The sequence below is a fragment of the Chiroxiphia lanceolata genome, chromosome 7, assembly GCF_009829145.1.
Source record: "Chiroxiphia lanceolata isolate bChiLan1 chromosome 7, bChiLan1.pri, whole genome shotgun sequence".
Taxonomy (NCBI): Eukaryota; Metazoa; Chordata; class Aves; order Passeriformes; family Pipridae; genus Chiroxiphia; species Chiroxiphia lanceolata.
In genome coordinates, this window is record NC_045643.1 from 14,190,974 (window position 1) to 14,214,977 (window position 24,004).

General features: G+C 37.2%; 1 protein-coding gene across 4 annotated transcripts in view; it reads left to right on the forward strand.

Annotated features, from left to right (window-relative positions):
* Window positions 1-24,004, forward strand: part of RAPH1 (Ras association (RalGDS/AF-6) and pleckstrin homology domains 1) — an 87,204-nt gene that overhangs the window by 38,055 nt on the left and 25,145 nt on the right. For all 4 annotated transcript variants that reach the window (XM_032692974.1, XM_032692976.1, XM_032692977.1 and 1 more), the window contains exons 5-6: window positions 14,638-14,712; window positions 23,029-23,106. In XM_032692974.1, the coding sequence (XP_032548865.1) occupies window positions 14,638-14,712; window positions 23,029-23,106 (153 nt within the window). The remainder of the gene's footprint in view (window positions 1-14,637; window positions 14,713-23,028; window positions 23,107-24,004) is intronic.

Genomic DNA, 24,004 nt, shown 5'->3' on the forward strand with positions numbered 1-24,004 from the left:
AAATGTGTCCTTTGTGCTTTGGAACGTTGAAATGCAAACCTTTGCATTATTGCTGTAGGCCTAAGTGTTCAAGCCAGCCTGTGACAGTCATTGATTATATTGCTTGTTCGTCAATCATTTTCTTTCTGTGCTATGACAAGGCTTATTTTTGCAGGGTTTTTTTGCATCTCTCACCATTATTCATGGTTATATGTATCTCTTTATTATGTAAAAAGTTAGGCAATCTTGCATTTTTGTCTCTTCTCAGGCTAAAAAGATGATTTATGTGAATTAGTCACTCTAACTTGCATAGCCCAAGAAAAACATGAACATTGCATTTCTTAATTTTTAAAAATGCAAGGTGTTTTCTGCAATTGATTTTGCAGGTCTCCTAGATTCTCTCTTTTACTTCAGGAGTGATAGGCCAATTCTCTCTGTCTTGAATAATCAAGAAACCACCTGCTTCACTTAAGTAACTTGTTGTTGGTGAATTAAGGGACAGAGGCCAAGAAGTGCCTTTGTCTTCCCAGGAAGCTAATCTGTATCTCTCCAAGTGTTGCAGTTTTCTCAGTTGCTTTCTGAGCTCCTTCTTGGCCCCTGACTGCAAGGCTCAAAATCATCCCCAAAAGCTCTTCTCAAGGACTATGAGCACTGCCTTTGTAAACCCAGTGATTGCTTCTCATATAAGAATGTGGCTATTGTTTCTCTTCTCAGATAAGTTGATAAGAATGATTCCTTTGAAGAAGGTAACCAGAAATGTTGGTAATTTGAGATCCAGATTCTTCTCCTCTCTTTAGAGCAGAAACCTCTGCACTCATTAACTGTGCTGCTTTGTTTTTGCTCTGTCTTTTCTTTTGAATTTCAGTAGCCTGAGGAAGGTGTTCAACTCTGAGACATTTTCCCCAGGTTTACAGAATTGGTATTCAGTATTAAAACTGTTAGGTGATGGGATGGGACTTTTTACTGAGAAGTAGCTTTCTTTTCTCATCACTGGTGAATGGAAAAGAGGAAATTAGTTGTTTGAGATTGGGACAGATTCTGTGATAGTGTTTTTTGAATGAAATCCACCTTTTAAGTGGATTCTTTGGAAGAATCACTGGGTATCAACAAAGCTTTTATTTCCTTTTTCATTTGTTTAGTGCCCGAAAACTAGGTTAAGGGTTCGTTAATCCTCATGGCTAGGTCGTAAACCAAAACACCTTTTACTGATAGGGTTGAATTCTACCTTCCCACCTACACAGTTGACTCAGTGGTGCTGTTTCTAGTAGAGAACATCCCTCTGAGGAAATAGCCTTTGAAGAAGACCTAGTGCCCATGTAGGGAAAAATCCAAACAGTTTTTATGCAGAAAGTGGGAGAGGCTGTTTCTTCATAGCCATAGCAGATCTGTTTTGAGATTTGTTATTCTAACATAGTGCTTCGAGTTAGCTCTTCTGCCTGTCTTCCTTGAGACTGCCTGTAGCTGAGCTGACCTTTTAAAATTTCTCTGTACTGCTGTGGCTCTTATCAAAGAGGGCAGTGTCTTGGCAGCTCTGCCCTTTTGACCGATCCCTTCTGTCCTCTGCAGGCAGTATAGGTACCTTAAAAAGTCATCCTTCCTTCTGCAACTTGATGTTATGCTCTTCCTAAGTAAAATGGAAGACAGTTTTGATGGGAGGAAATACTTGTTTGAAAAAGGAAATTAAGCTTTGCAGTTATTAACTTCAGTATTTTATCTTAAAAAATAATTCTGCTCTGTGTTTGAGAGCTCTCTGACCTGGAAATGCAGGAAAGTCCAGTAAAAGAACTGCCATGCACTGACCTGTGAAAGGTATGTGTGGTCTAGTATATTTTCTGACTGATAGTAGTGATCAATGTTATGAAAAAGGCTGCAATTCCACAACCACCAGAAATGGAGGATGTAAAGTCCCTTTTCTCTCATTCTTCCTTCCTCAAAGTTCTTGCCTACACTGTCTCATCTCCTCCCTTGTCCCAGCTTTGGCACTTACTGGTCCTTAACATAGAAAACTTACTGCTTCTATTCTGGGACTCATTCTGTGTTATTTAGGTGAGTTGGGGAGGCTCAGAGGAGTCTGATCAGGGCTATAGCCAAGTGCTGGAGGCTGGAAGGGAGAGCAGGAATACACATATTGGTGGTATTGGATTATTCAGAACTTCTTGCCTGAGCATTTGGAAAGGCAAGGTAGGGTCTTGTTTTCCTCTTCCTCCTAGCAGCCTGTGCTGTAGGAACCTCTTGGGGTTGAAGCTACATCAGCATGATGATAGATGATAACTTTCAGTAGTTCTATTGGCCAGGACCATCCTTGTTTTCCTTCTGAATTTGTATTTATGCCAGTTTTGGAGGAGTTGAAATTCTGGAATTTCCTGGGTTGTCTAAAATTGTGGGTTTATTAGTTGTCATCATGATTTATTTTCTTTCTTTAATAACAATTCCTAACACTATCTCTTGAGACACTGTGAACATTAATGTCTTCAAAGACTATTGCCTTGTAGTCTCAAGATCTTGTCTTGATGGAACTGTTTTCTGACTGCACTTACGTTCTTGTCCTAAGTCCTCCTTAAGCATTGTTGAATAAGAAGAAAAGTTGTTTCTATCCACCCTAAACCCCATAATTTTTTGTTAAATTGAAATTTGTCTTTGACAAAATGATTTCCCAGATCCTTGCTTGAACTGTATTCTTTCTTAAATTGGTAGATTGCATTTAATTTTTGTTTTTAGTTGTGTAATGAGTGGCATACACTCACAAGCTTTGTTTCTATATGTGGGATACTTTACTTGAATGTAGACTGAATAAATGAAGTAGTAGCATGAGTTAAAAGTAGGGGAAGTGATGACTGTATGACTAACTTGTCCCTTCCATCCACATTATCTTTTTCCTTCTTGCTTTGGCCCCTCTGCCAGCAAGGAGTTGTCTCTGTTTTCAGTGAGCGGTGCTAGAGCAATAGGAGAAGCAAGCAGTGGGGAGAGAATAGGGAAATGTGTTGATGATGCTCATGGAGCTGTTTGTGTCTGACGGGTGAAAGGGTCCATTCATGGACGGTCATTGTTCCTGTCCTGCACATACTCAGTGAAGAGGTTGCAGATAAGTTTGAAGTCTGCCATCTGGTCTGGCACAGCACCACCCCCACCCTCCCAACTCGATGGAGTTCTTTATGTCTGTAACCCAGTTTGCACAGCTGAGAGATTCTGGCTTACATATGAAGATAATGCAAAATGTAGCAGTCAGTAACACTGCATGATTTTTTTTTTTAGGTGTATTTTATTTTTTAGCTTTTACATCAAGCCTAAACCTACAACGAATTTAAGTAAAAGAGGTGAAAATCATGACAAGAGCCTGACTGCCAGTGCATTACAGCTACAAGTTCTTTGCTTCACTTGACAGAGAAGGCAGAAGTATAGAGTAAACATTAATGTTTCTTTCGGGGGGAAAAAAGGGAGGTTTGGAGGCATTGACAGTTAGTAGGGATTGTCATGTACACACAGATAAATCTGTACTAGCTAATAGATCCTGTGGGATAAAATGGAAAACTTGAGAGGGGCACAAGGAGAAACAGAGTTTGTGTTACATGGCAGTTTTGCCATGATTCTTGTGTGAACTTGTTGACACTTCACTTGCCTACACAGTGGCATAACAGGAAAACTTTGGTACCCATTTAAAATTACTGAGAGCCATGCTCTATGTGGGGTTGGTAAATGTTACACTGTATGAAAGTGCAGTTGACTGCTAATGTATGCAGAGAAATCAACTGATAGTATGATCTTTGGTAGGCAATAGTGTCTTCAAATAGAGTTGGATTGCTGAACCTCACCTGTTATTTGTAGGTGATTTAAAGAACAGTTGTGGTCTATTTTAGCTCTTGAAGGAATAGAGCTCTTGTGTTTTGGGAGCTTAATGTTCAAGTAGTTTTCCTTATGGTCCATGTTTTACATGGTTAGCAGATGTGAATAGACTTCCATTTGTGAGAGTAGTCACAGACAAGCAACAAACAAGGCATGGCAGAGGTTTGTTTTGTGTTTCTTCTAAAGAAGAAATTTATTTTTTTTTTAAATTCATTTAATTTTCTGCCAGTTGTGTTATGTCCTTAGTTTTGTACACAAAGAGTATTCTGGAGCATTTCCAGTTACTGTTTTCCTAAGCTGAAAATAGTCAATGGAAAGACTTAATTTGAAACACAATTAGACCATCTTTTCCTCTTTCCTTTTTTCCAATTATTAGTCACAAAGTGTTCTTTAATAAGTCAACAGTAAAGAAAAATTGTGCGTATCTATCATCCTGCAGCATTACTTTGGCTTCCAATTTTCTTGGCATAAGAAGTGTGAACCCTCCAGTTTTCAAATGTTCTTGAAATACATGTAAAATTACTCCTCACTTGCCAGATTTTTTGAGGCATTCAAAGCATTCTCTGAGATAAACATATAATTTCATGAAATATAAACAGTATTTATGTTTTTTGGTAATCAAATATGTTTGGCTATTCGTGGTCATCACATGATGCACTAGAACCCAAAGATTGCTAATTCACTCTTCCCAGTGCCTGCAAAACTAGCACCTTATCCTTTTTTTTTCACATTACACGCATGGAATCTGCAAAGCAAATTATAGGAAGGGATAATTTAAATTTTTTTTTTAAAGAATTTTCAATTGGAATCCAAAGGAGACATTCTAAAAGTTTTGTTTACTGCACATGCATGGAATGGTATGTTTTAAAATTTGGGGTATATAGGTTTAAAATACGTGAAAGGGAAACAAGACTTTAAACATTATCCTTTTATTGGTAAATCTTGATTCTCCAATCAGTGCATCTGACTTATTTTATAGCTATGAATTTAAAATTTGTACTGTAACTTTTTTCCACATAGGAGGTGACTAATTGAAGTGTAGCAGGAGCCATAAAACATGTAAGAATAATTTTATCTTCTGACATTGCCTATCAGCTTTGCCTCACACTGATGAATAAGTTTAAAAGTTCCCTCTCTGAAAGAACAGGAAAATGGACAGTAAATACATGTCCTTTTTGACACTGCTGGGTGGCAAAGCTGGTGTCAACTCAAAAATTACAGTTATGGTATACTTTGTTACCCTAAGTATGAGCACCAAAGGCATTGTCTCTGCCTAAATATACTGTTCTTTCTGGTTATTCTGTGATGTTGGAATCTTCTGTGGACAAGCAGCTAAATGACTCACTCTGCTGTCCCAAGTGCTGTGTAAATAAGCACATTTTAAAATGAATCTCTTTGCTTTTGTGCCTGTTCCAGAGCACTTTAGAAAAATACTTGTGTTTGGGAAAGGATTTCTTGAGGAAAAAATTGGATCATTAATACAGACAAGCCAGGAAAATCGTTCTTTAGAGGTTCTGTCTCTTACCAGGTTCATCTGCAAGAGAGAAAACACCGTGGATCAATGACCAATTAAATCTAGGCAGCATTCCTCTTGGACTAAGCCACTAGACCTGAGTGGAGAAATCAGAAGTCTTGCCTTATGATGTTACAAATTTTGTCAAAAGCGTGCTGTGGGGAGGTAGTATGCATTGGTTGCAGTTGCCAGTGAAGATATCACTACAAGTTGTGATTAATTAATGGAGCTTTTTAAGCAGCCAATTTTTGTAGATACACCAGTCTGCTTAAAACCAAGACAATTTTTTTTTTTCAACATTTGATTTGATTAGGGATGTGAAATACAACATCTGTAGGAAATTAGCAACAGATTACTTGTTTGTCCTTACTTCAGGTTGCCAAAAATCAAATTTGGAACAGATGACAAAAATTAAGAACACAGCTGCCAATTGTGGAACATTAAACTCTTAAGAGGAGAAAAGAATCTATGCTGTTGTCTTCAGTTGCATATATTCCTAACCTATAGGATGAAAACAAGGATTTGTGATGTTTGTAAAGGAATTCAAACCCCCAAAAATAAGACTTCATGTTCTGAAAAAATAACTGAGAACTGGCCTTTTAACTGTGTCAGGTTTGAGCATGCTGGTTAGTGTTTAATCTGTTAGAGTATGGTAAAAGTTGTCTGCAAATACAAAGACAAGTCTTCATTTTTAGTTGACCAAATTTACAGCTTTGATTAGTTTCCTATGCTGGACACTTGCTAGTCTCATTTTTGTAAAAGTTGAATAAGATTTTAGACCAGCCAAATCAGTGCCTTGCTTTATGAATGCAGGTGTGGGGTTTTTTTCATGTGACTTATCTGCTTTTAAACAAAAGGGTAGATTTGTGACTTAGCTCCCCAATCTTTTACAGTGGTTGATCTTTGGATGACTTGATGTCTACAGTCATTTTTGGGGAAATTTATGGTGTAGAAGTCAACAGGCATATAATTAAATGTTATTTAATACAGTTGCCTCTTAGTATAAAAGGCAGCAGATTCAGTCAAAACCAATCGAACCAATTAAACCTACATGTACTCTTATTTCTTAGCTTTCTTAGCTTCTTTGATATTTTGTTTTCTGTGGTACAGATAGAGCTCTTCTCAGGATGAAATGTCTGATATTCTTGAACTAATGCAGTTAGGAATTAATTAATCATAGTATACTAAGTTTGAGGGGTTTTTTTCCCCTTCCTTCTTTAGGTCTTCCACTTAATGTATCTTTTTTTAGACAGATCAGACAAACACTTTATGTGAAATTATACTCTATAGTATTTTTCTCCTGTTTTTTTGTTTTGTTTTGTTGGGGTTTTTTGTGGTTTTTTTTGTTTTGGGTTTTTTTTTTTTTTTTTTTTTTTATTTTGAAACCTCCTCCCTGCAGAGAAACTTTATTTGGGATTTCATGTTTGGTTTAGATCCATGTAATTGATGAATTGGGCAGTCTTGCCCCATCTTGTTTGTGCAGCTGCCTGGTCATTTGGAGCAGCTTTCCCTGAAAAATAATCCTTCTGAATTAGTTGTTCATTGATCTTTTGGATCACGTGGTCAAAACGACTGCTGTCCACACAGGCGATGTGAGAACACATGGTTGTGGGAGCAACAGGGCTACCTCTTTCTTGTGGCAGTTTAGTCTTTAATTTCTAAAAAGCAATAGTGAAACCAAGCTTGAACTGAAGTGTTCAGTAGTTTTTACAATCCTTTCTCTCCTGCTCCGTCTTAAGTAGCTTGTGTTCAGCAGGGGAGCGTCACAACCTGACCTGAGCGGTGCATGAACTAGGGAGTAGTGTGTCTAATGCACACAGTGCAGCAGTTTGTTGATCAAGATGTTCACAGACATATTACTGAAATTGCAGTGACCTTCAGTAGGTTTAGTCTGTAACTGTCAGAACTGACATGAAGTTACAAACATTCCTAGTATTTAATAAATACTTGCTGTAAATCAACGTTTTAAATTTTTTTTTTTTTTTGGTCCAGTTGCCTGCAGTGAAATGGAGTTGCGTGAGTTCTAGGAGGGAGGGTTGGCCACTCCTGAGCTCAGAATGATTGTGCCAGGTTCTCCCCTCCCTTGTCTGGCTGCAGTGTCTCTGCAGCAGGCAGGCACTGCAGTTTAAAGAAGGCAGCTATACTCTCCCCCACGGACCCAAGCACTCTTGATCTTGGCTGATCTTTGGTTCAAGGTTAGTAGTGTGCAGTCCAGTTGAAGGGCTGGGCAGTGCTCTGTGAGAGGATGCACCCTTGAGGTTTTTTAATTGTGATGCTCCAGACTTCATTGAGACTTTATAGACTACACTTTTAATTCTAAAGGCTTAGGCTCAGACAAATTTAGGTCTCTTCTTGTGGGACAGCACAAAGCAGGTCTTTGATGATGCTCCTGCCAATAACCCATTTCATGGTCAGACTTAGAGAGGTCTTTAAAAACATCTGTATTTTAAATGACACACACCTTCCTTTCTTTTCTTTGGAATACTTGTCTAATGTAAATGACTAGTAATCATCCTGTAATGGTAAGCCATTGTGGAAAATTGCTGCCTTAGTGGTACAGCTTTTTTATAAGCAACTCTAGGATGACCCTGCTTGAGCTGGAGGTTGGACCAGATGACCCAATGTGGTCCCTTCTGTGATTCTGTGAAAACACATCTTGGATGTGGAAGTGTCTGTCAGCTCTGTTATCTAATGCTGCTGCTTCAGTTTCTAAGTGTCTGGTTTCCTTTTCTGAGATTTTGATAAGAATAAACTGTTATCCCTTTTGCAACAATTTTTTTTCAAATATCCAATGTAAACCTCCTCTGGTGCAACTTGAGTCCCTTTCATCTTCTATCTCTTGTTACTACTTCTGAGAAGAGACTATCACGCACCTGTCAACCACGTTCTTCTAGCTAGTTGTAGAGAGTGATAAGGTCTCCCCTGAGCTGCTTTTTCACTAGGCTAAAGCACCCCCTTTGCAAAGGAAAGCAGAAAATGGATATTTTCACTTAGATATTTATCATATTGTGTGCATATGAATACATTCCATATGAATATATGATGTCAAAGTGTTTGCAAAGAAAAATTTGAGTTCTTTTCCATCTTTGTCCTCCTTTGGGTCAAAATTACAAAAATTATGTTTAAACTTTAAGTTTTGAGTTCTGTTTTGAAAATAGTGGATTCTAATTCTTTAAGGTGGGGTCTGAAGAATTCAACATAGAGATGAAGTTGAAACGGAAGCTATAGTAGTTATCTTTTCAGCAAAACTTTTGCAAGCATATAGCTCTCTATTGGATGCTGACTTTTGCAAGCATATAGCTCTCTGTTGGATGCTGTTTACTGAGTTTCCCCAATTTTTAGTTTGTTTTTAGGGACAGAGGATGCTTTTAAAAAAAATTTTTATAGTGTTTCTCAACTGTCATATTGAATCCAGAATAGTGGCACAAGAGTGCCACCAGCTGGTTTAATTAAACATGTGGGTTAAACTCTTATTAAAGAGTTTTGCAAGAAACATGGCAAGATAATTACATGCACAAGTCCTCAGTGTGTTTGTTATTCTGTTGTACATACCTTGAGTGAATGACTTTGGACCTACAGATAATATTGAACATGAAAGGAGGTTTTCTATTTAAGATATTTAAGGCATTAGAACAATAAGGTAAAATATCTGAGGAGATTGCCAGGTCATGCACTTCCCACCCAGATTTTGATCATTATTTGTAAATTGTCAGTGTAAAGAACATACTTGACACCTTTCAGATTGTACTGTGCTTTTTTTAAATTCTGTATGCATGTATTCTCAGCCCTTACCTTAAAATTAGAGGAATTAGAGATACAACTCGGTCTCTTACCAATAAGATTGAATCTTTCTAAACTAGTCCTGCTTATTTTTGTACTAAGTGATGATCAGGTGCGTAACAAGAAAATGAATCAGTTCAATATGAACATTCTGGTCAATATTTTGCAAAACTGTGCAAGTAGAGATGAAGAAAGGAGGCCATGTATAATACAGTGTGTTACCTGTGAACCTGCTGCCGTGGCAAGATGGGCTGTGTGCCCTTTATGCTTCAGAACCTGGCTGGACAGCTCAGTTTATCACCTCTTCTGAAAGGATCTGCTTAAAATCCACCCTTCAGTTACTGACTGTAAAAAATAAATATAATATGCTTGGTATTTCAGTGATAGTTTAGAAATCATTTCAGTTTTGATTTCTTTGAAACTGACTTTTGGCTGAAGACCTCAGAACCTCAAGAATTAAAACTGAATATTTCATAGTGGAACTGACAAGGATAGGAGGTAAGAAAACCTTGAGGTTTTGGCCATGTAGAGCATTACTTGTCATTTAGTTTAGTGCAACGAATTATATTCTGGAAATCTGAAAGGTATTTTCATTTTCCTGCTAGCCCATCTGTTCTATCACGTTCAGCAAACATGTTTTATAGATGAAGAGTTGGCGATGGGTATAAAACTATTGTGTTGGGTTTTCTGAGATCAGTGAAATGCAGTTTTCAACAGCTGGTCCGTGAACATCTGATATTTAGATCGGAAGATAATGGGTGCTACATTCCTGTCTCCAAAGAAAGGATGTAGGAAATCTTTGAAGTCCAAAACCTAATTTGGAACAAGACTATAGTCCAGATTTTTATAAACATCAAGGCTAGCTGTCTTTGCTGAATGAACTGCACATGAAAGCTACTAATTTTTTTGTTTTAACAGCATCTAGAACTTTTCAGTGTTAATGTTAATTTTACTCAAACCTACTTTTCTTTGTTGTGATTATCCATAGCAGCTTAAGTTTCCTATGGAAACATTAGTAGGCTTACTTGTAGGCTTTTTGTTACTTCTGATATTTTGATCATCATACCCCAATTTTTTAATGTAAAATTGTGTCTGCACTAAGTGCTTTTGTGCACAGCTGTTTTGTCATCCCTTGAGGAAGGTATATATTTAATTTTTTAGAAAGCTAATTTTCCGATCAGCATATCTTTTTTTTAGCGTTTTGAGGGTTTTTTATTATTAAACATCTATAGTTTTCAATGTGATTTGGAATAATTGCTGCTAGGAGTTATGATATGACTGTTCAAAACAGTCATCATTGCAATGTCTGCTTCTACTTCTTGCATAAAATGATTTTCCTGTTTCTGATAGTTTTCTTTCATTATTTTTCTATATCCAAGTCTTTTAACTGGATTGAGCTCCGGCAACTTATTTCAAAGTCTGTCCTGTATTGTGAGGAAGGACTAAAACAGAAGTGAATAACTTTCTTGGTATTGTGTTAAAGTTGTCCCCAAAGGAAGTGTTTCCAACACAAAGAGAAGTTGTAAGTATGTTTGATACCTGCTGGTAGAGGCTTCATGTTTGGTTCTTTTAGGGATCAAAGAGCCTTCTGAGGATTCTATAAACAAACTTGCTGAGTTTCAGTGTCCAGCATGGCTGGGCAGTGTTCTGGCCTGTCCTGGGGTAAAGTCTTGTAGCACAGTTTATATCGACAGATTCGATTACGTGACAAGAGGAAACATTTCAAGTTGCCTCTTAAGAGTCCTCTTAAAGCCCTATCACTTCTTCCATCCTGGATATCTACTGGGCTATGGTATTTTGAGTTCTGCCTGAGTAGTGGTGGTGTTAGACTAATTGGGAATCCTGAGTGGAGTCTGGCTCCCTATTCAGCATTTAAAATATCAGTGTATTAAGTGTTGGCTTTAAAATTCTTTTATAAATCCCCTTTTCGTAGAAAAGTTTAAGATATGCTAAGTGAACTTTTTTCCTACATATAATGGAAGTAACTTTGGGAAGCTTTTTCATTGGTACTGCATTTGCATTAATAGTTTTATACAGAAACTTATAACAAGGTAGGGCTGTTACTGATGGCTGGATTTTGAGAACACAATCTGATACATAAAAAATACAGCTTTACAAGAAACCTTACAGTAAAAGTATAGCTAACTTTAGACTGTGCACATGTTATATACTGTTTGAGTTTGCCTGCTTATTGAAGTGTGACCTAGAAATAAGTGATCTTCCAAAGAATTTGGTAAATCAGGCATCAGGTCTCTGACTTGGTGTTATTCATGTTGAATTAGCTGTGCTGAGTATTTTGATGGATGCAGCAAATTAAATAGTCTTCCAGCACTTACAGTCTGACTCCTCTGTGACTTCTTGCTTAGTATAAAGGACTGCACGGTTTTGTTTTCTCTGGAGCTGTTGTCAAGCTTTTTGACACTTTCATTATGTTTCAAACTACTTTTGCCTTCCAAAGATATTTCATTCTGGTCATGTGACAATTCAAAAAAAATGTTTTTAAACTGAAAACAGCCATTATGAGAAATGATGGCCTTGTACTGGGGAAGCAGTCAGCTTATGCAGCAGGATAGAAAAAATCATGGCATTGTGGGACACATGCTAGTTTGTGTAATTGGAATTGGTTTTATATCCTAAATGAATCTAAGGTGATACACTTCATTGCCAGAGCTTGAGTTCTCGTTGTTGTGATGGGAGCAGGTGGAAGAAGAGATGCTTTTCATGGTAGAAGACCAGACATGTCCACCTAGGAGTAATTAATATTTTGGTTTTCCTGGATTTCATTGCTGATATTTTTAGTCTGGGAAAGTACTTGGGACACGAAAGTAGGTTAGTTTATTTGGAAAGATCAGGCATTTAAATTGTCAGAGCTTTGATATGTATTTGAACTCCAGAAATAGAGAGGAAGAGTGGACTAATTAGATCCTCTGTGTGGTCCACTGTGACTGTAGAAAAAAATCCCAAAATATTTATCTTCCCCTGAACAATGGAATAATCTAGCAGCCTGTATTAAAGAAGAGCACTTGTTTACCTAAAAGCTTGGTGTTTGAGCTGAAGTCTTTCTTTGAAATAGATTAAATGCTTTAAAACTGGATTGTGAAAGTAACACACTCTTCTAAAATGAAACTTAATTTTTTTCTTTATCTAATGGTTTGTGCAGGTCAAATATTTTAAAAATATTATATACACATAGTTATTGTTTAGCCAAGCTGTAATTTCTAGAACTTAGGCTTTTCTGTTGATTTGCTGCTTTTGCTCATTCTAACTTTTGGGTATGTGCGGAACTGCAGAATGTATTACACACAAGGAAGGAGCCATGCAGAGAAGGTGTCTGGGAAAGGGGGCTGTTGCCTTCCTGTTTCTAAGCATATTGTCTCTTCAGCTCAAATTCAGAGAGATAGTTGTCATCATACTGTTGTTCCACATTTTACTGACCAACCCCTCTTTTAAGTAAAATACCATCATTCTTGATTTCTAGAATAGCTCTCCTGTGGTTATCTGTTTCTATATTTTACTGCAGTTCATACTGGAAAGCAGTATGAACAAAATTTCCAGTGGCTCTTATAAGAAATATATGGCATTCCCATTTCTGGATAGAACAGAAGCTCCTTAGTGGAGAAAATTTCCACTGTACTTAAATGCAAGATGGCAGCAGCTGAAATGACCAATGATGGGAATAAGGTTAATCAACCTACCTTGAGCTTCCCTGTAGGAGAAATATTCTCCAGCAAATAGTCTTTTCTTTAAGGAGAGATTCAGACTCCTCTTTCAATTCTGGCACTATTGTTGACTAACAGGCTAAGGCAGCAAGTGCCTAAACCCATTTGTAACATTCCTTCTATTGCAGTGCTTCATTCACCAAGAAAAACGATCCATATTAGTCGGAGTCCATGATGTTTCTCAAGAACTCTTATCAAGAAACTCTTTAAAAGAATTTCCTTAAGCTTGTCATTGGGTTTTTATGTATACTTTTGGGTTTTGAATCGAGCTAACCAGTTTATTCTGCAAGTTCTGTAGCAATATCTTGTAAGGAGACCATTCTAAACTGACTTTGTGTGAAGTTAGAGCTGTGTAGGAAAGGATACAATTCAGTATGACTGTAAACAGTGCCTGAGACCTTTTAATTATACCGGGTCCTACAAACCTCAGCAGTGTGTGCTTGAGCTAGGCAGCACTGCTGTGCTCCTAAAACATAGGATGTAGGTACAGACAGTAATTAACATGCAGGCAGAAAAATCTTTATTCGGTGTGTAGCATAACCTGTGTCTGTATGAGTGGCTAAGTACCAGGTGAAGCTTAGATCACTTCAGATGCTGTGTATACTCTTTTCTGAGCTGTAACTCTTAAAGCCTCCTTGAGATCCTTAATTGCTCGTCCCAGCATGTGGAAGTCACATCAAGTAAACTCCCACTACAGGAACTGTATTCCCCAAACTATTTGATACTGCTTTGCATGAAGTTGTAGACATGGGCTCTTCATTTTTTTCAGGAGACCATACCTTGTTGTGGCACTGAAGAAGAGCTGGGGATTCTCTACTGCTAATTTCTAAACAAAAGGATAGTAGGCATGTACAGTTATCATGCCTTGTTCTGTGTAGCATTGGACTAACTGAAACAAGGCTGAGACAATTGCAGCCACACAGGACAAAACTTGCAGTACAGTGGTGGAACACAGGAGATGTACTTAATGCTCTTTTGTTGAGTGCCCCTTAGCAGACATGTGACTGTGTGGTTCTGCAATCACTGCATGATGATGGTTTTGCTGTCTGTAGCAGATGCTGGAGAAGATAATCACTCTGTATCTGTCGTTGACTGATTTTTGCCTTTCTCTACTGGTTGCTTCCCCTCTGCTGATTTTGCTTCCCCTTTTTAAACAGATGAAAATATACTTTATGCTAGTTTATCTTCCAAGAGAAATGTGGGGATTTGTAATTTTATAATTCAGACTATACAAGAGAAGAGAGACGTAAGCCCTTCAAAAACAAGGACATTGATTGTAAGTCAGCTCGATGTTATTATGATAACATCTTTCTTCTTTAGCAATGAAGCAGCAACCAGTGTAGAAAGCATGAAACCATTTCCTTGTCTCTAGGATGATCAGTTTTTAGTGGCTGTATGTTTGCATAGTGAAAGTAGAATGTTCAGTTTTAGAAGACTGGACAGGATTTTGAAAAGCATTTTAAGTGCATGTTTTCTTACTTTTGTAGTTTTAAGTGTCTTTAAAAATAAGTTTTCTCTTGCAGAAAAGAAACCAGTTGCAGGTAAGCAAAAGTTTTCTTAATTCTATTGTGTGATATTTTGTACAAAGGAAGATTAACATAGCGTCCTCTATTACCACAACTCCTTTTACACCAGTGTGTTAAGCTGATAGTATTTGGGAATGTTCATGTTTTTATGGGAGGGAAATAAAGTGATGATGTAGGGTTTTTTTCTATTAAACTCTGCTTTATCTTCTGTAATCAAGACACTACAATTACTATACTGACTTCCTTTGATTTATGTTCTTTCTCTTTCTTTCTGCACAAGCACTCCTATTTGGACAGGGAAACCTCCCTCCTTCTGAGAAACATTGCAGGAAAGCCTTCTCATTTGCTGACCAAGGTGATGCTTCTTGTTTCCACCTGTATGTCACTATTTCTATGTAGAAAGAATGCTTTTGGTGTGTGCTATGCTTCTCCCACCCCTGCCTGCCCTTTCCAGAAACTTGTGCATTTGCTTACATGATTTTCCTTGTTATCCAAGGTGCTTTTAAAGGCTGAATTTTATTGTTTGTTTCTGCAGATTTATCAAAGTGTTCAAGTTCTTGACAAATATTTGATAACCATGTCAGCAGGTAAAATGCCTTAGCTGAAAAGAAAGTGTACTGAGCTAAAAGTTCTTTTGTTCCTAATGCCGTTCACTAGTTGAAAAAAAAAAAAATGTCATAACTGGAAAATACGTGGGACTGTTCAGTACTTTAAAAGGCATTACTACTAGCCTTAAAATAGGTTCACTTGCTGTATTAAAGATAAACTGTAGTAAGTAATGGGATTTCTTTTTATAACATGTTGAATGTTGTCTTAATATAATGTGGGGAGAATATCCTAGTAAAACAGTGGTGTAATGAGCCAGGTATGTATGAATTCTGATTATAAATTCATTTTCTTCACAGGAAAGAGGTCAGTAACGTACTAAGAGAGCACAAATTGTTCTTAAGTCTAAGAATTATATTTTCAATACGTATTTCCTTCTGAAACTAGACTAGGAGGGATGGAGCAAGCTATAAATCTCCTTGATGAAAAGACAAGATTGGATGAAGAACAAACAGTTTTGTGTAGTTCAGAGAACTTTGAATATTCAGTGGCTGAGGTGTCAGATGTCTATCGTGCTACTACCTACTGCACACTGTTCCTTGGGTTGTTTTTGTAAAATAGACACACTAGTGGAGAAACCTCAGACAAGCCTGAAGTAACAAAATGTATCTTGGGGACTTCAAAACAATAAGAATAATGCTGGGCATAAGTACTTTGTATTCAGCAATAAAAGTTTTAGAAGAATTAGTTTACTGCTTTTTCTTAAATACCTTAATATTCTTCTCAAAGTGCTCAGCATCTATTTTGACAAAAAAATTTCAGTCTGTCTTCTAGAGGAGTACAAACAGCCAAAACTAAGTAATCTTCTGCTCTTGTGATTGTTTTGCTTAAAATTTAAGTCCATACCTCCTTCTCCCCTCCAATAGCTCCTTATCCTGCTGTGCACCCCACTGTGCCCCCAACAAAGCAAAGAGCCACCAAACCAGCAAACCTTGACTCATTACAGATAGATTAACAACAGCTGTGGCACAAATAGAAACCATAAGTTTCTCTTTCATCTCCATGTGTTTTCAGATCCTCCCTTCTGATTGTTTGTATGTGGGGTGAGTGTTGGTTACCATATGGAACTTCAGTTTAAAAAGTGCATAAAATTATCCTGTTATGTCGTATGACCCCATGGTCATATGGACTAGCTCGTATCAGTGATTCTGATAGACTCCTGAAGTTAAATGTTTGTGTTTATAAATCTTTGTGTTGGCTAATTAGACTTTGTAGCCTTTGGATTCAGGTGCTTTTGGTAAGCTTGCTGATTTTCTGAGGATAATGTTCTTTGTTCAGCTTGGGACTGTCTCAGTACAGTGGTGCCCTCTACTTCTGACTACTGAGCACACAGGTCTGGTGTGGATACTTACTGGCTCTCTTCTGACCTCCTGCAAACAAATTTCTTTAGTCAAATGATGAAATGGAAATCCACTTTGCTGCTTAGATCTCCTCACCACCTTAGGGTGTATAAGTGAAGCAGTCCCAAGAAATGGGGCATTTCCTTGTAGCAAGGTGTTAGATAAATTAACTGTAGGATCATGCTGCAGCTCTATGCTGGTGTTCCTGCTGTGTCAACTATTTCTTATTATCTTACTGTTTCTGGTATTCTTTCCTTTCTTTGATATGTCTACCTCTTATACTGAGACTAGAGACACTTTGGGGGGAACAACAGTACCATTTTTGTCCTCTGGTAATATAACTAATTGTAGAAATTCTAGTCATGCACTAGGTTCCCTTTGCACTACAATCATGCACACACACAGTTCCTGACACAGTGTAGGGCAGATTTCAGCACAGAAAATGATGTATTAATGATTCATATATGTATGCCAGCATCTGGAGGTAAAGGAATCATGTAACACCTTTTCTTCCCAAGTATTTGGTACATCATTCTTCTTTTCATGTTGAGCTGAAAGACAAATATTCTTCTTATGAATGTTGATTCCACTGGTTTGTAAATTTTTGGTTACTGCACACTTATTTCTTCAGACTTTCGATTAAATAAGTTGCGATGTTGGCTTCATGCATCTTAGATCAATCTGATTCAGATGTTGTGTTCATTCTTGAATGAAGCATCTGTTTGAGATTTTTTTTTTTTTAGGGCAGCTTAAAAATACAGCAATTCATTTCTAATCTGCAAAGGATGTAAGCAGTCTGAAAACTCCAGCCTCCTACAGCCAGTTTTTGAGGAAACTGCGATGGCCACATCTAGAAACCTGAAAAAATTATGTAGATGGTAGTAGCAGGATTTTGCACAGTGTTCAAGTTAAATAATGGAATTTTTCTTCAGCAAGCTATTGTGTACTAACCTGCTGTGATCATTGTGACGTTCCTGTGTAGTTTTAATATCAACCTTTTCTTTTTTAGTATTATAATATTGTATGTTCTATCAATATAATAAAACATAATTTATATATTATTTATAATAAACTTGTGGTTACATTGTTAGACAATCAGCCTATGTTCTGAAATCTGTTTCTGCCCTGTTCTGAGTATCAGTTGAGCTTTTTGTCCAACTAAAACTTGCCAGTCAGTTATAGTGTCTCATCTGTTATGTTGTAGTCTTCTTTCCACTCTAAAACTTCCTTACTGTGATTTCTAAGGCCTGTTCTTCAATCTAGTTGGTTTGTTTTTTTCCCTCCCCTTTCTTACTTCTGCCTGGTCCCAGATCCCAGTACCTTTTGTTCTAGAACTCTTTGCCCCAGTGAGAAGCCTGGCCTAGAGCCGTTACAAGACAGGGTCTATTCAGGGGCAAACAGGATGATAATGTGGTGCAGGTTGCTTCAAGGGCTAAAGAGGCAGTGAAACTCCACTGGATTTTTAATTCATTGCTACTAGCTTTGTCAAATCTAGTTTGAGTAGTCTTTCAGGGAGACAACAGAATGCATGTCTCAATTGATTAATATTTTATCTGCCATCCCTTGAAGCGTACCTTCTAAAGGGCACAAAGTCCAGTTTGAGGCATTAACCAGTGGTGCACCTGAGAGGTCAATACTGGGTCCAGTACTTTTCAACATCTTCCTTAGGGATATGGATGGTGGGGCCTTCTTTGTGCCGGTAGACTGTGGGGAAGAAGATCCCTTCTGTGGGAACTTGTGACAAGGGCCAGTGTGACTTTGAAATGCATTTAAAATGTAACTGCTGCTTTCCAATTTCCATTCAGAAGCCATCTCTGTGTTTGAGTTAGGCTTCTAATAGCAAAGAGTTTGTGAATGGTGCACAGAAGTAGAACAAAGGAAAAATATGGCACTACCCCAGTGTAGTGTCACTGTGATATTTAAGACCTTCTCAGGTGAATAATTCTCAGACATAACCCCCAAAACAATACTACTGCTTCACATCCATTTCCATGTTTAGTAACATAATGCAATATGGTGACAATGTCAGGAATATTCCAGAGTATTAAGTTGGGAAGGAAAAAGGAAGAAATGTGCAATGAGTCTACGTTAGGGAGGATGAACTCCTCACTGGAAAAAATGACTGATGTACACTCACATCTAGTGAGCTTTGGAAGAGTCATGTCTTGCTTCCCTTTCTGCTTTACCCAGATGTAGGTTATTCTAAGTTGAGAATGGCCAAGAACTACTACTGTAGACACAAGTTCACTGTTTATAAATGCTGTTGCCACAAAATGGTTTTTAGAGGAGTGTTCTGCTTGTCCTAATGAGTTTATCAAGACCTGCTCTTTGTATTCACACATTTGGTTTTTCCCTTCTAGTGCTGATCACATACACACTTATTCTAGTGTTCTTTTTAATAATAAATGAAAGGAACCAACAGAAAACACTTCATTAATGTGATTAATGTTCAGATTGATATACATTAAACATGGGGCTAATAAAGATGTCTTGAAGTTTTGGGGAATTAGGTACAAATGGAGATGTCAATATGGTGTTCTCTGGCAACAGAAACCTCTGTTTCAGTAAAAGCTCTTTAAGAAGGACAGTCCTTGCAAGACAGGTGATTGCCTTTCTACCCAAGGCTAGACTGTAGCTGAGAAAATAAACAGTGGATACCTGCTTTTAGTCCTTCAGAAGTCAATGCTACTTATGTATTTAGTTATCTTCTTATCTGCATTCAGAGAAGGAATTCAGACAAAAAAAATCAAAGAAGAAATTTCTTCTTCTATGCATCTTGTGATTTGTGTATCTGCCCTCCTAAATTCAGTGAGATGTGGACTTCCTTACCTAGCTCATATCATTTAATTACTGGATTTCCAAAGTACTGTAACCTTTCTTAAGTGGTTCCTCTCCCCTCTTTTTTTTTCAATTCTTTCTGTGATCTCTGTAAAAGGATTCAGTTAATGACCCTTTAAAAATGTAAAATGAAGCAGAAAATAAAGTCCCAGCCTAGAAGTGTGAGGCCCAAAGTCATTTCAGCAAGGTCAGCTTTGTCATTGCATGCATCTTGCATATTTAATGCTAAAACACAGCTGAAATTTTTGATAACTGCATATTCAACTGGAAACTGGGACAGGAAATTGTGATCATCATATTAAGGAAATCTTTAGTTTTTGTGTGTGTTATTCTTTATGATATTGCACTGTGGGCTAAAATTATCAATAACAGTTCTGGTATAAAAATGCAAAGAAAAAGGTCATTAATTTAAGACCATCTCATTGCAGAGATGTGCATTTTCCATTTTAGTTCACAATGTTAGTATATTTTGGATTAACAAATTCTCAATGTAACTATGTTGCCATGTATTCTTTACATCAGGTGTGATGTTGTCCATAACCAAAAGTAATCTTGGCTCAAAGCTTTAAAATGCAAGTGTAACAATACTCCCAAAGCAGTCCTGTTAAAGTGGGGAATTTATGTTGCAATTTGACTGCTACTATGTGTAGCAGTGATGTGTACTGCTGCTACAAGAGCAGCAGTAGTTTCCTTCCAGAGGTGGAAATGACACTGCTTTATGTTTTGTGTTTCTCTGCAGTGTGTATGTGTATCTCCTTTGATTTCCAAAGCATGTCCATGACTGTAAAGGTGGTCTTGCCAAGGAGTGGATTCTGCTGAATCTTTCTGCTGTGTCAGTTTTCATCCAGATCAGCTCTGTGACCAAACTGTCTGTGTGGCCACAGCAGCACTGTGAATGTTGTCACTGAGCACTGATGCTGTGAGAGGGAGGCAGGGCAGTGGCCACATCAGGATTTACACTGGTATGGACCACCTGTGGTACCCCCTGAAGGGGCTGCTGTTTACCTGTATTTTCATGACCCTTCAGCAACTCATATCACTGTTGCTGGTGTTTACTAGCAAAGGGGAAATAAAATGCCCAAGTTCAGTGTGGTTGGACTGTACGTCCTGACCTTATTACTTTGTGGTGTTGAATAGTTTAAGTTGCAGTTGGGTATTTTTGTCATCTGTCACCTTTCTGCTCGTGCAGTGAAAAGGGTTGTTAACTCAGAACAAGCTGATGGATGGCTCATGCTTCCTCTCGCTGAGAACTTGTCTTGGTTTCATGTACATGGAAGGAGAGAGCCTGTGTTTGTGTCTTAAGTGCAGTTTTGGACTGGCTTTGATGTGGAAGGGACTGTTTTCTTGGGCCATTAGGAGAGAAATAGAAGAAATTGTTGTGAGTTTTGATGTGAATCCTGCGGTTATTCAATTATTTTATGAAATCATCAAAATAGATAATTCTTCCTCCGTTTGTGATATCAGCAGTGATGCAGCAGTGGCCTGAGCTCTAACTATAAAACAAAACTTGAACAGCTTAAAATCCTTGACTACTATATGCTTTCAGAAATTTCTAATTCTTGCTTCTTTTCCTCTGTACGTTTCCAGTAAGTAGATTCAGACCTCTTTTTATAATTTGTTACTGGCTGAAAGTGGTTCTTATTTTGATAATTCTAGTTCTGGGGTTTATTTTGTTGTTGGTTTGGTGGTTTTCTTTTTTTAATTTAAAATGACTTTATATTAGAGTTTAACAAAGTATAAGAAATCCTGATCTCTAGACCCACATAATATTGAGTAAGAAATGAGAAGTTATTGGTAGGCATTAAAATAGTAAATCCTCAAAGTCTTTCTTGATCCACATATTTATTTTTAAAAGCATTTTAGGGAATGATGGATTATAAACTTAGAGATCACCAAAGATATTTTAGCTGTGTTGGCACAGGTATCTGGGAGGCTGCCAGCTGATTCCTTGTTGCTTGCCCTTGTGTTGCTGCCTGTGCACAGTGGTGCAAAGTGCTCCTCTGGGGTTTGCTGTCAGTGGTTGCATCGCACAGGTGTGCAGTGAAATGGGCTGGAAAATTAGGCTGCTTGACTTTAACAAAGAGCAAAACCGAATGTACTGTCAACCTTTTTAAGGCAGTAGAGGTTTATGGTTGGGTTAATGAGAAGCTTTTTTAAATATGAATGAGTTTCTCCAAATGTATGATGAAATGAAGTCTTTTGATTTTGCTGATTTCATAACGTACAGGTGCATGGCATCACTTCTGGAAATTTTACAAGTCTCCAAAGCCTTGCTTTTTAGTAATAATTTATTTGTACAGAAGGAAATGATTAGTGTTAAGGAATAATAAGAAAAATTATTCTTGGTATCATGGCACTGTTTGTTTTTCATACAATGCTAATCTGATTTAACCTTTCTAAGCTATATGACACCATTGTTATTGTGAATAAAAAGCTGAGGTTCCCTTTAGATTAATAGAAGCTGTGTTCCTTGGTAATTCAGTTCCCAGATAATGTTTCAGGCTCATATTATTTCTGCTTGTGTCAACTTACTGGTTTACTTTATTGAAAAGAACTACATTTCTCTCAAGGCAGCATACTGTCCTGCCTAGCTGATGGTTTTTTCCGCTGCATAGGATGGTCACAGGATGTGAAGGACCAAAAGCTACTGAGTAAGACTGCAGTAAATAACAAGAGAATGTTCTTTAGCAGTTGATAAGAATATTAGTAACTCATTGAGAAGTACAAAACTTAAACACTGTGGATTTCAGAATAGCTAAATCTTGACTTTTACAAGAAAAGCAACCATCTAAACACATGGCAAAGAAACCACGGATTACATTTGTACAAGAAAACAATGGAGAACTAAATGTCTATGAATGTTGATGGGCTGTGCTGCTTTGGAGCTGAGAAAAATTTAAATTTTTCTTTCTTAATGAGATTGAATATTTTTGGAAGAGGTTTGCTTATTTCATATATTTGTTTGTTGTGCTAGAGATTTTTATGATGTTTCTAGATATAAACCACAATGAACATCCAGAATTTAAGATTGTGAAAGCCTGAAACCTGCATATGTCATTTTCAGAACAGTGGTTGCTTGTTTAGCTGCATGTTTCAAATGCAATTTCAACAGAAATATCTGTAATCTCAAACTGAAAAATTTATGTTGCTAGTCTCAAAAGATACAGTTTTCTTTAGCATCAGCAGATAGATTCGTTACCTGAATTTTCACTGCATTTCCAGTTGTAACAAAAATAGATTACTTAGAAGAGCAAAAGAATGCCTGTTTGCTTTTTGTGTCTTAAAATACTTAAAGGAAGGAGAAATGCAGCTTGGATTTAGTAAAGATAAAGGGAGCGTTGAAGCTTCTTACTGCAAATGGATTTACTAGTTTAAGGTCTTTCAAACTAATGTATGTAGTATGAGATCCTATTTATAGGATTTGTTTTCTTACTTTCTGTGTGCTGTTAAATTCTGATACTTCTCAGTGTGCTCTTTGTGTTTTATGTCAGTCAACCAAAAATCTATTGGGTGTACTCCATTGTACACTCCTGTTGAATGTGTCTTGTCCAGACCTATGACTGTAAATATATGATTTGCTAAAATATTTGGTAGCAATGCACAAGGCTGTTTACAAACTGAAAGAACAGAGACATGCCAAATGTCTATACAAAATATGTACCTCCAGTATGTTCTAATGGCAATTGTATTTCTAAATGTTAGATAATAATACTTCTTGTCTTAAAAAATAATAGTCTTCGTTGCCACTAAGAAATAGTTGAGGATTTGTAGGTGAGCAAATCAGCATTTCATTTCATGTTTTAAAGCATGGTAGCCTCAAAATTAAATCCACTGAAACCAGACTGAAGTTTGTGTTAACTGGAATTGTGTGTGTTGTGTCCCCCTAGGAGGAACAGGCTGCTAAACTCAAAGCTGAGAAGATTAGGGTTGCATTAGAGAAGATTAAAGAAGCACAAGTGAAAAAGGTAAGTTAGTTATATTGATTTATAAGATCTTTATTTTATTCTTTTTCACTTGGAAAATGCAGAAAATTCACTTCTCATTTGTGTCTGTTATCCTTAAGTTGCCCTAATAAAACCATTGTGGTGTTCTAATCTAGAGCGGTAATGTGGTTTCTGATCTAGACTGCGCCTAATCAAGAAAATCCTAGCATATGGAATAACATTATGTTTTTCTTAAGGAATAGCTTGTTTTGCAGCTAGTGCACATTGAGAAGACTTTGCCAGCTTCAACCCAGAAGTGAAATGAAGGTCCAGCCTCCTGAGATTGACCTTGCATATTCTGCAGTCACACATTTAAAATTTGCACCTGTTTTCTTTACAAACCCCTTCCCGTTATGCATAGCAGGATTTGCCAGTGATAAATGGAAAACAAGTATTCCAAACTAAAAACAGGGATTACCAAGTGGAGAAGGTCTACTGACATTACTTGATGTACTCTCAAAAAATATAGAGTTCCCTTAACATTTAGCATTCTTATTTTGCAATTGGATTTTTTCAGTAGCTTAAAATGCCTTTTACATTAAATGATTATAGATGAAAAGCTAAGAACTGCTCTGCCTGGAGGATGGAAATTAAAAAGCCAACCAGTGTATTACAGTCAGTAGATTTTATCTTTTCCATCTGAACAAGATGTAAAAATGAAAGCATAATGATTGACAAAAAGAATCTGTTGTCTTAAGTTTTTTAATTGGTTAAAAAAATGGTTGGATTTTTGTTTCTGGACAATGGCCTCTTTAAAATGCCTATGAAAAGCCATTGTGTTTTAAAAGCAGATTTTTTTTTCACACTACTGCTCCATATTCCCCAGAAAAATAACATTTAATACAGGTATATTGTTTACATAATCATCATTTTTAGAAAA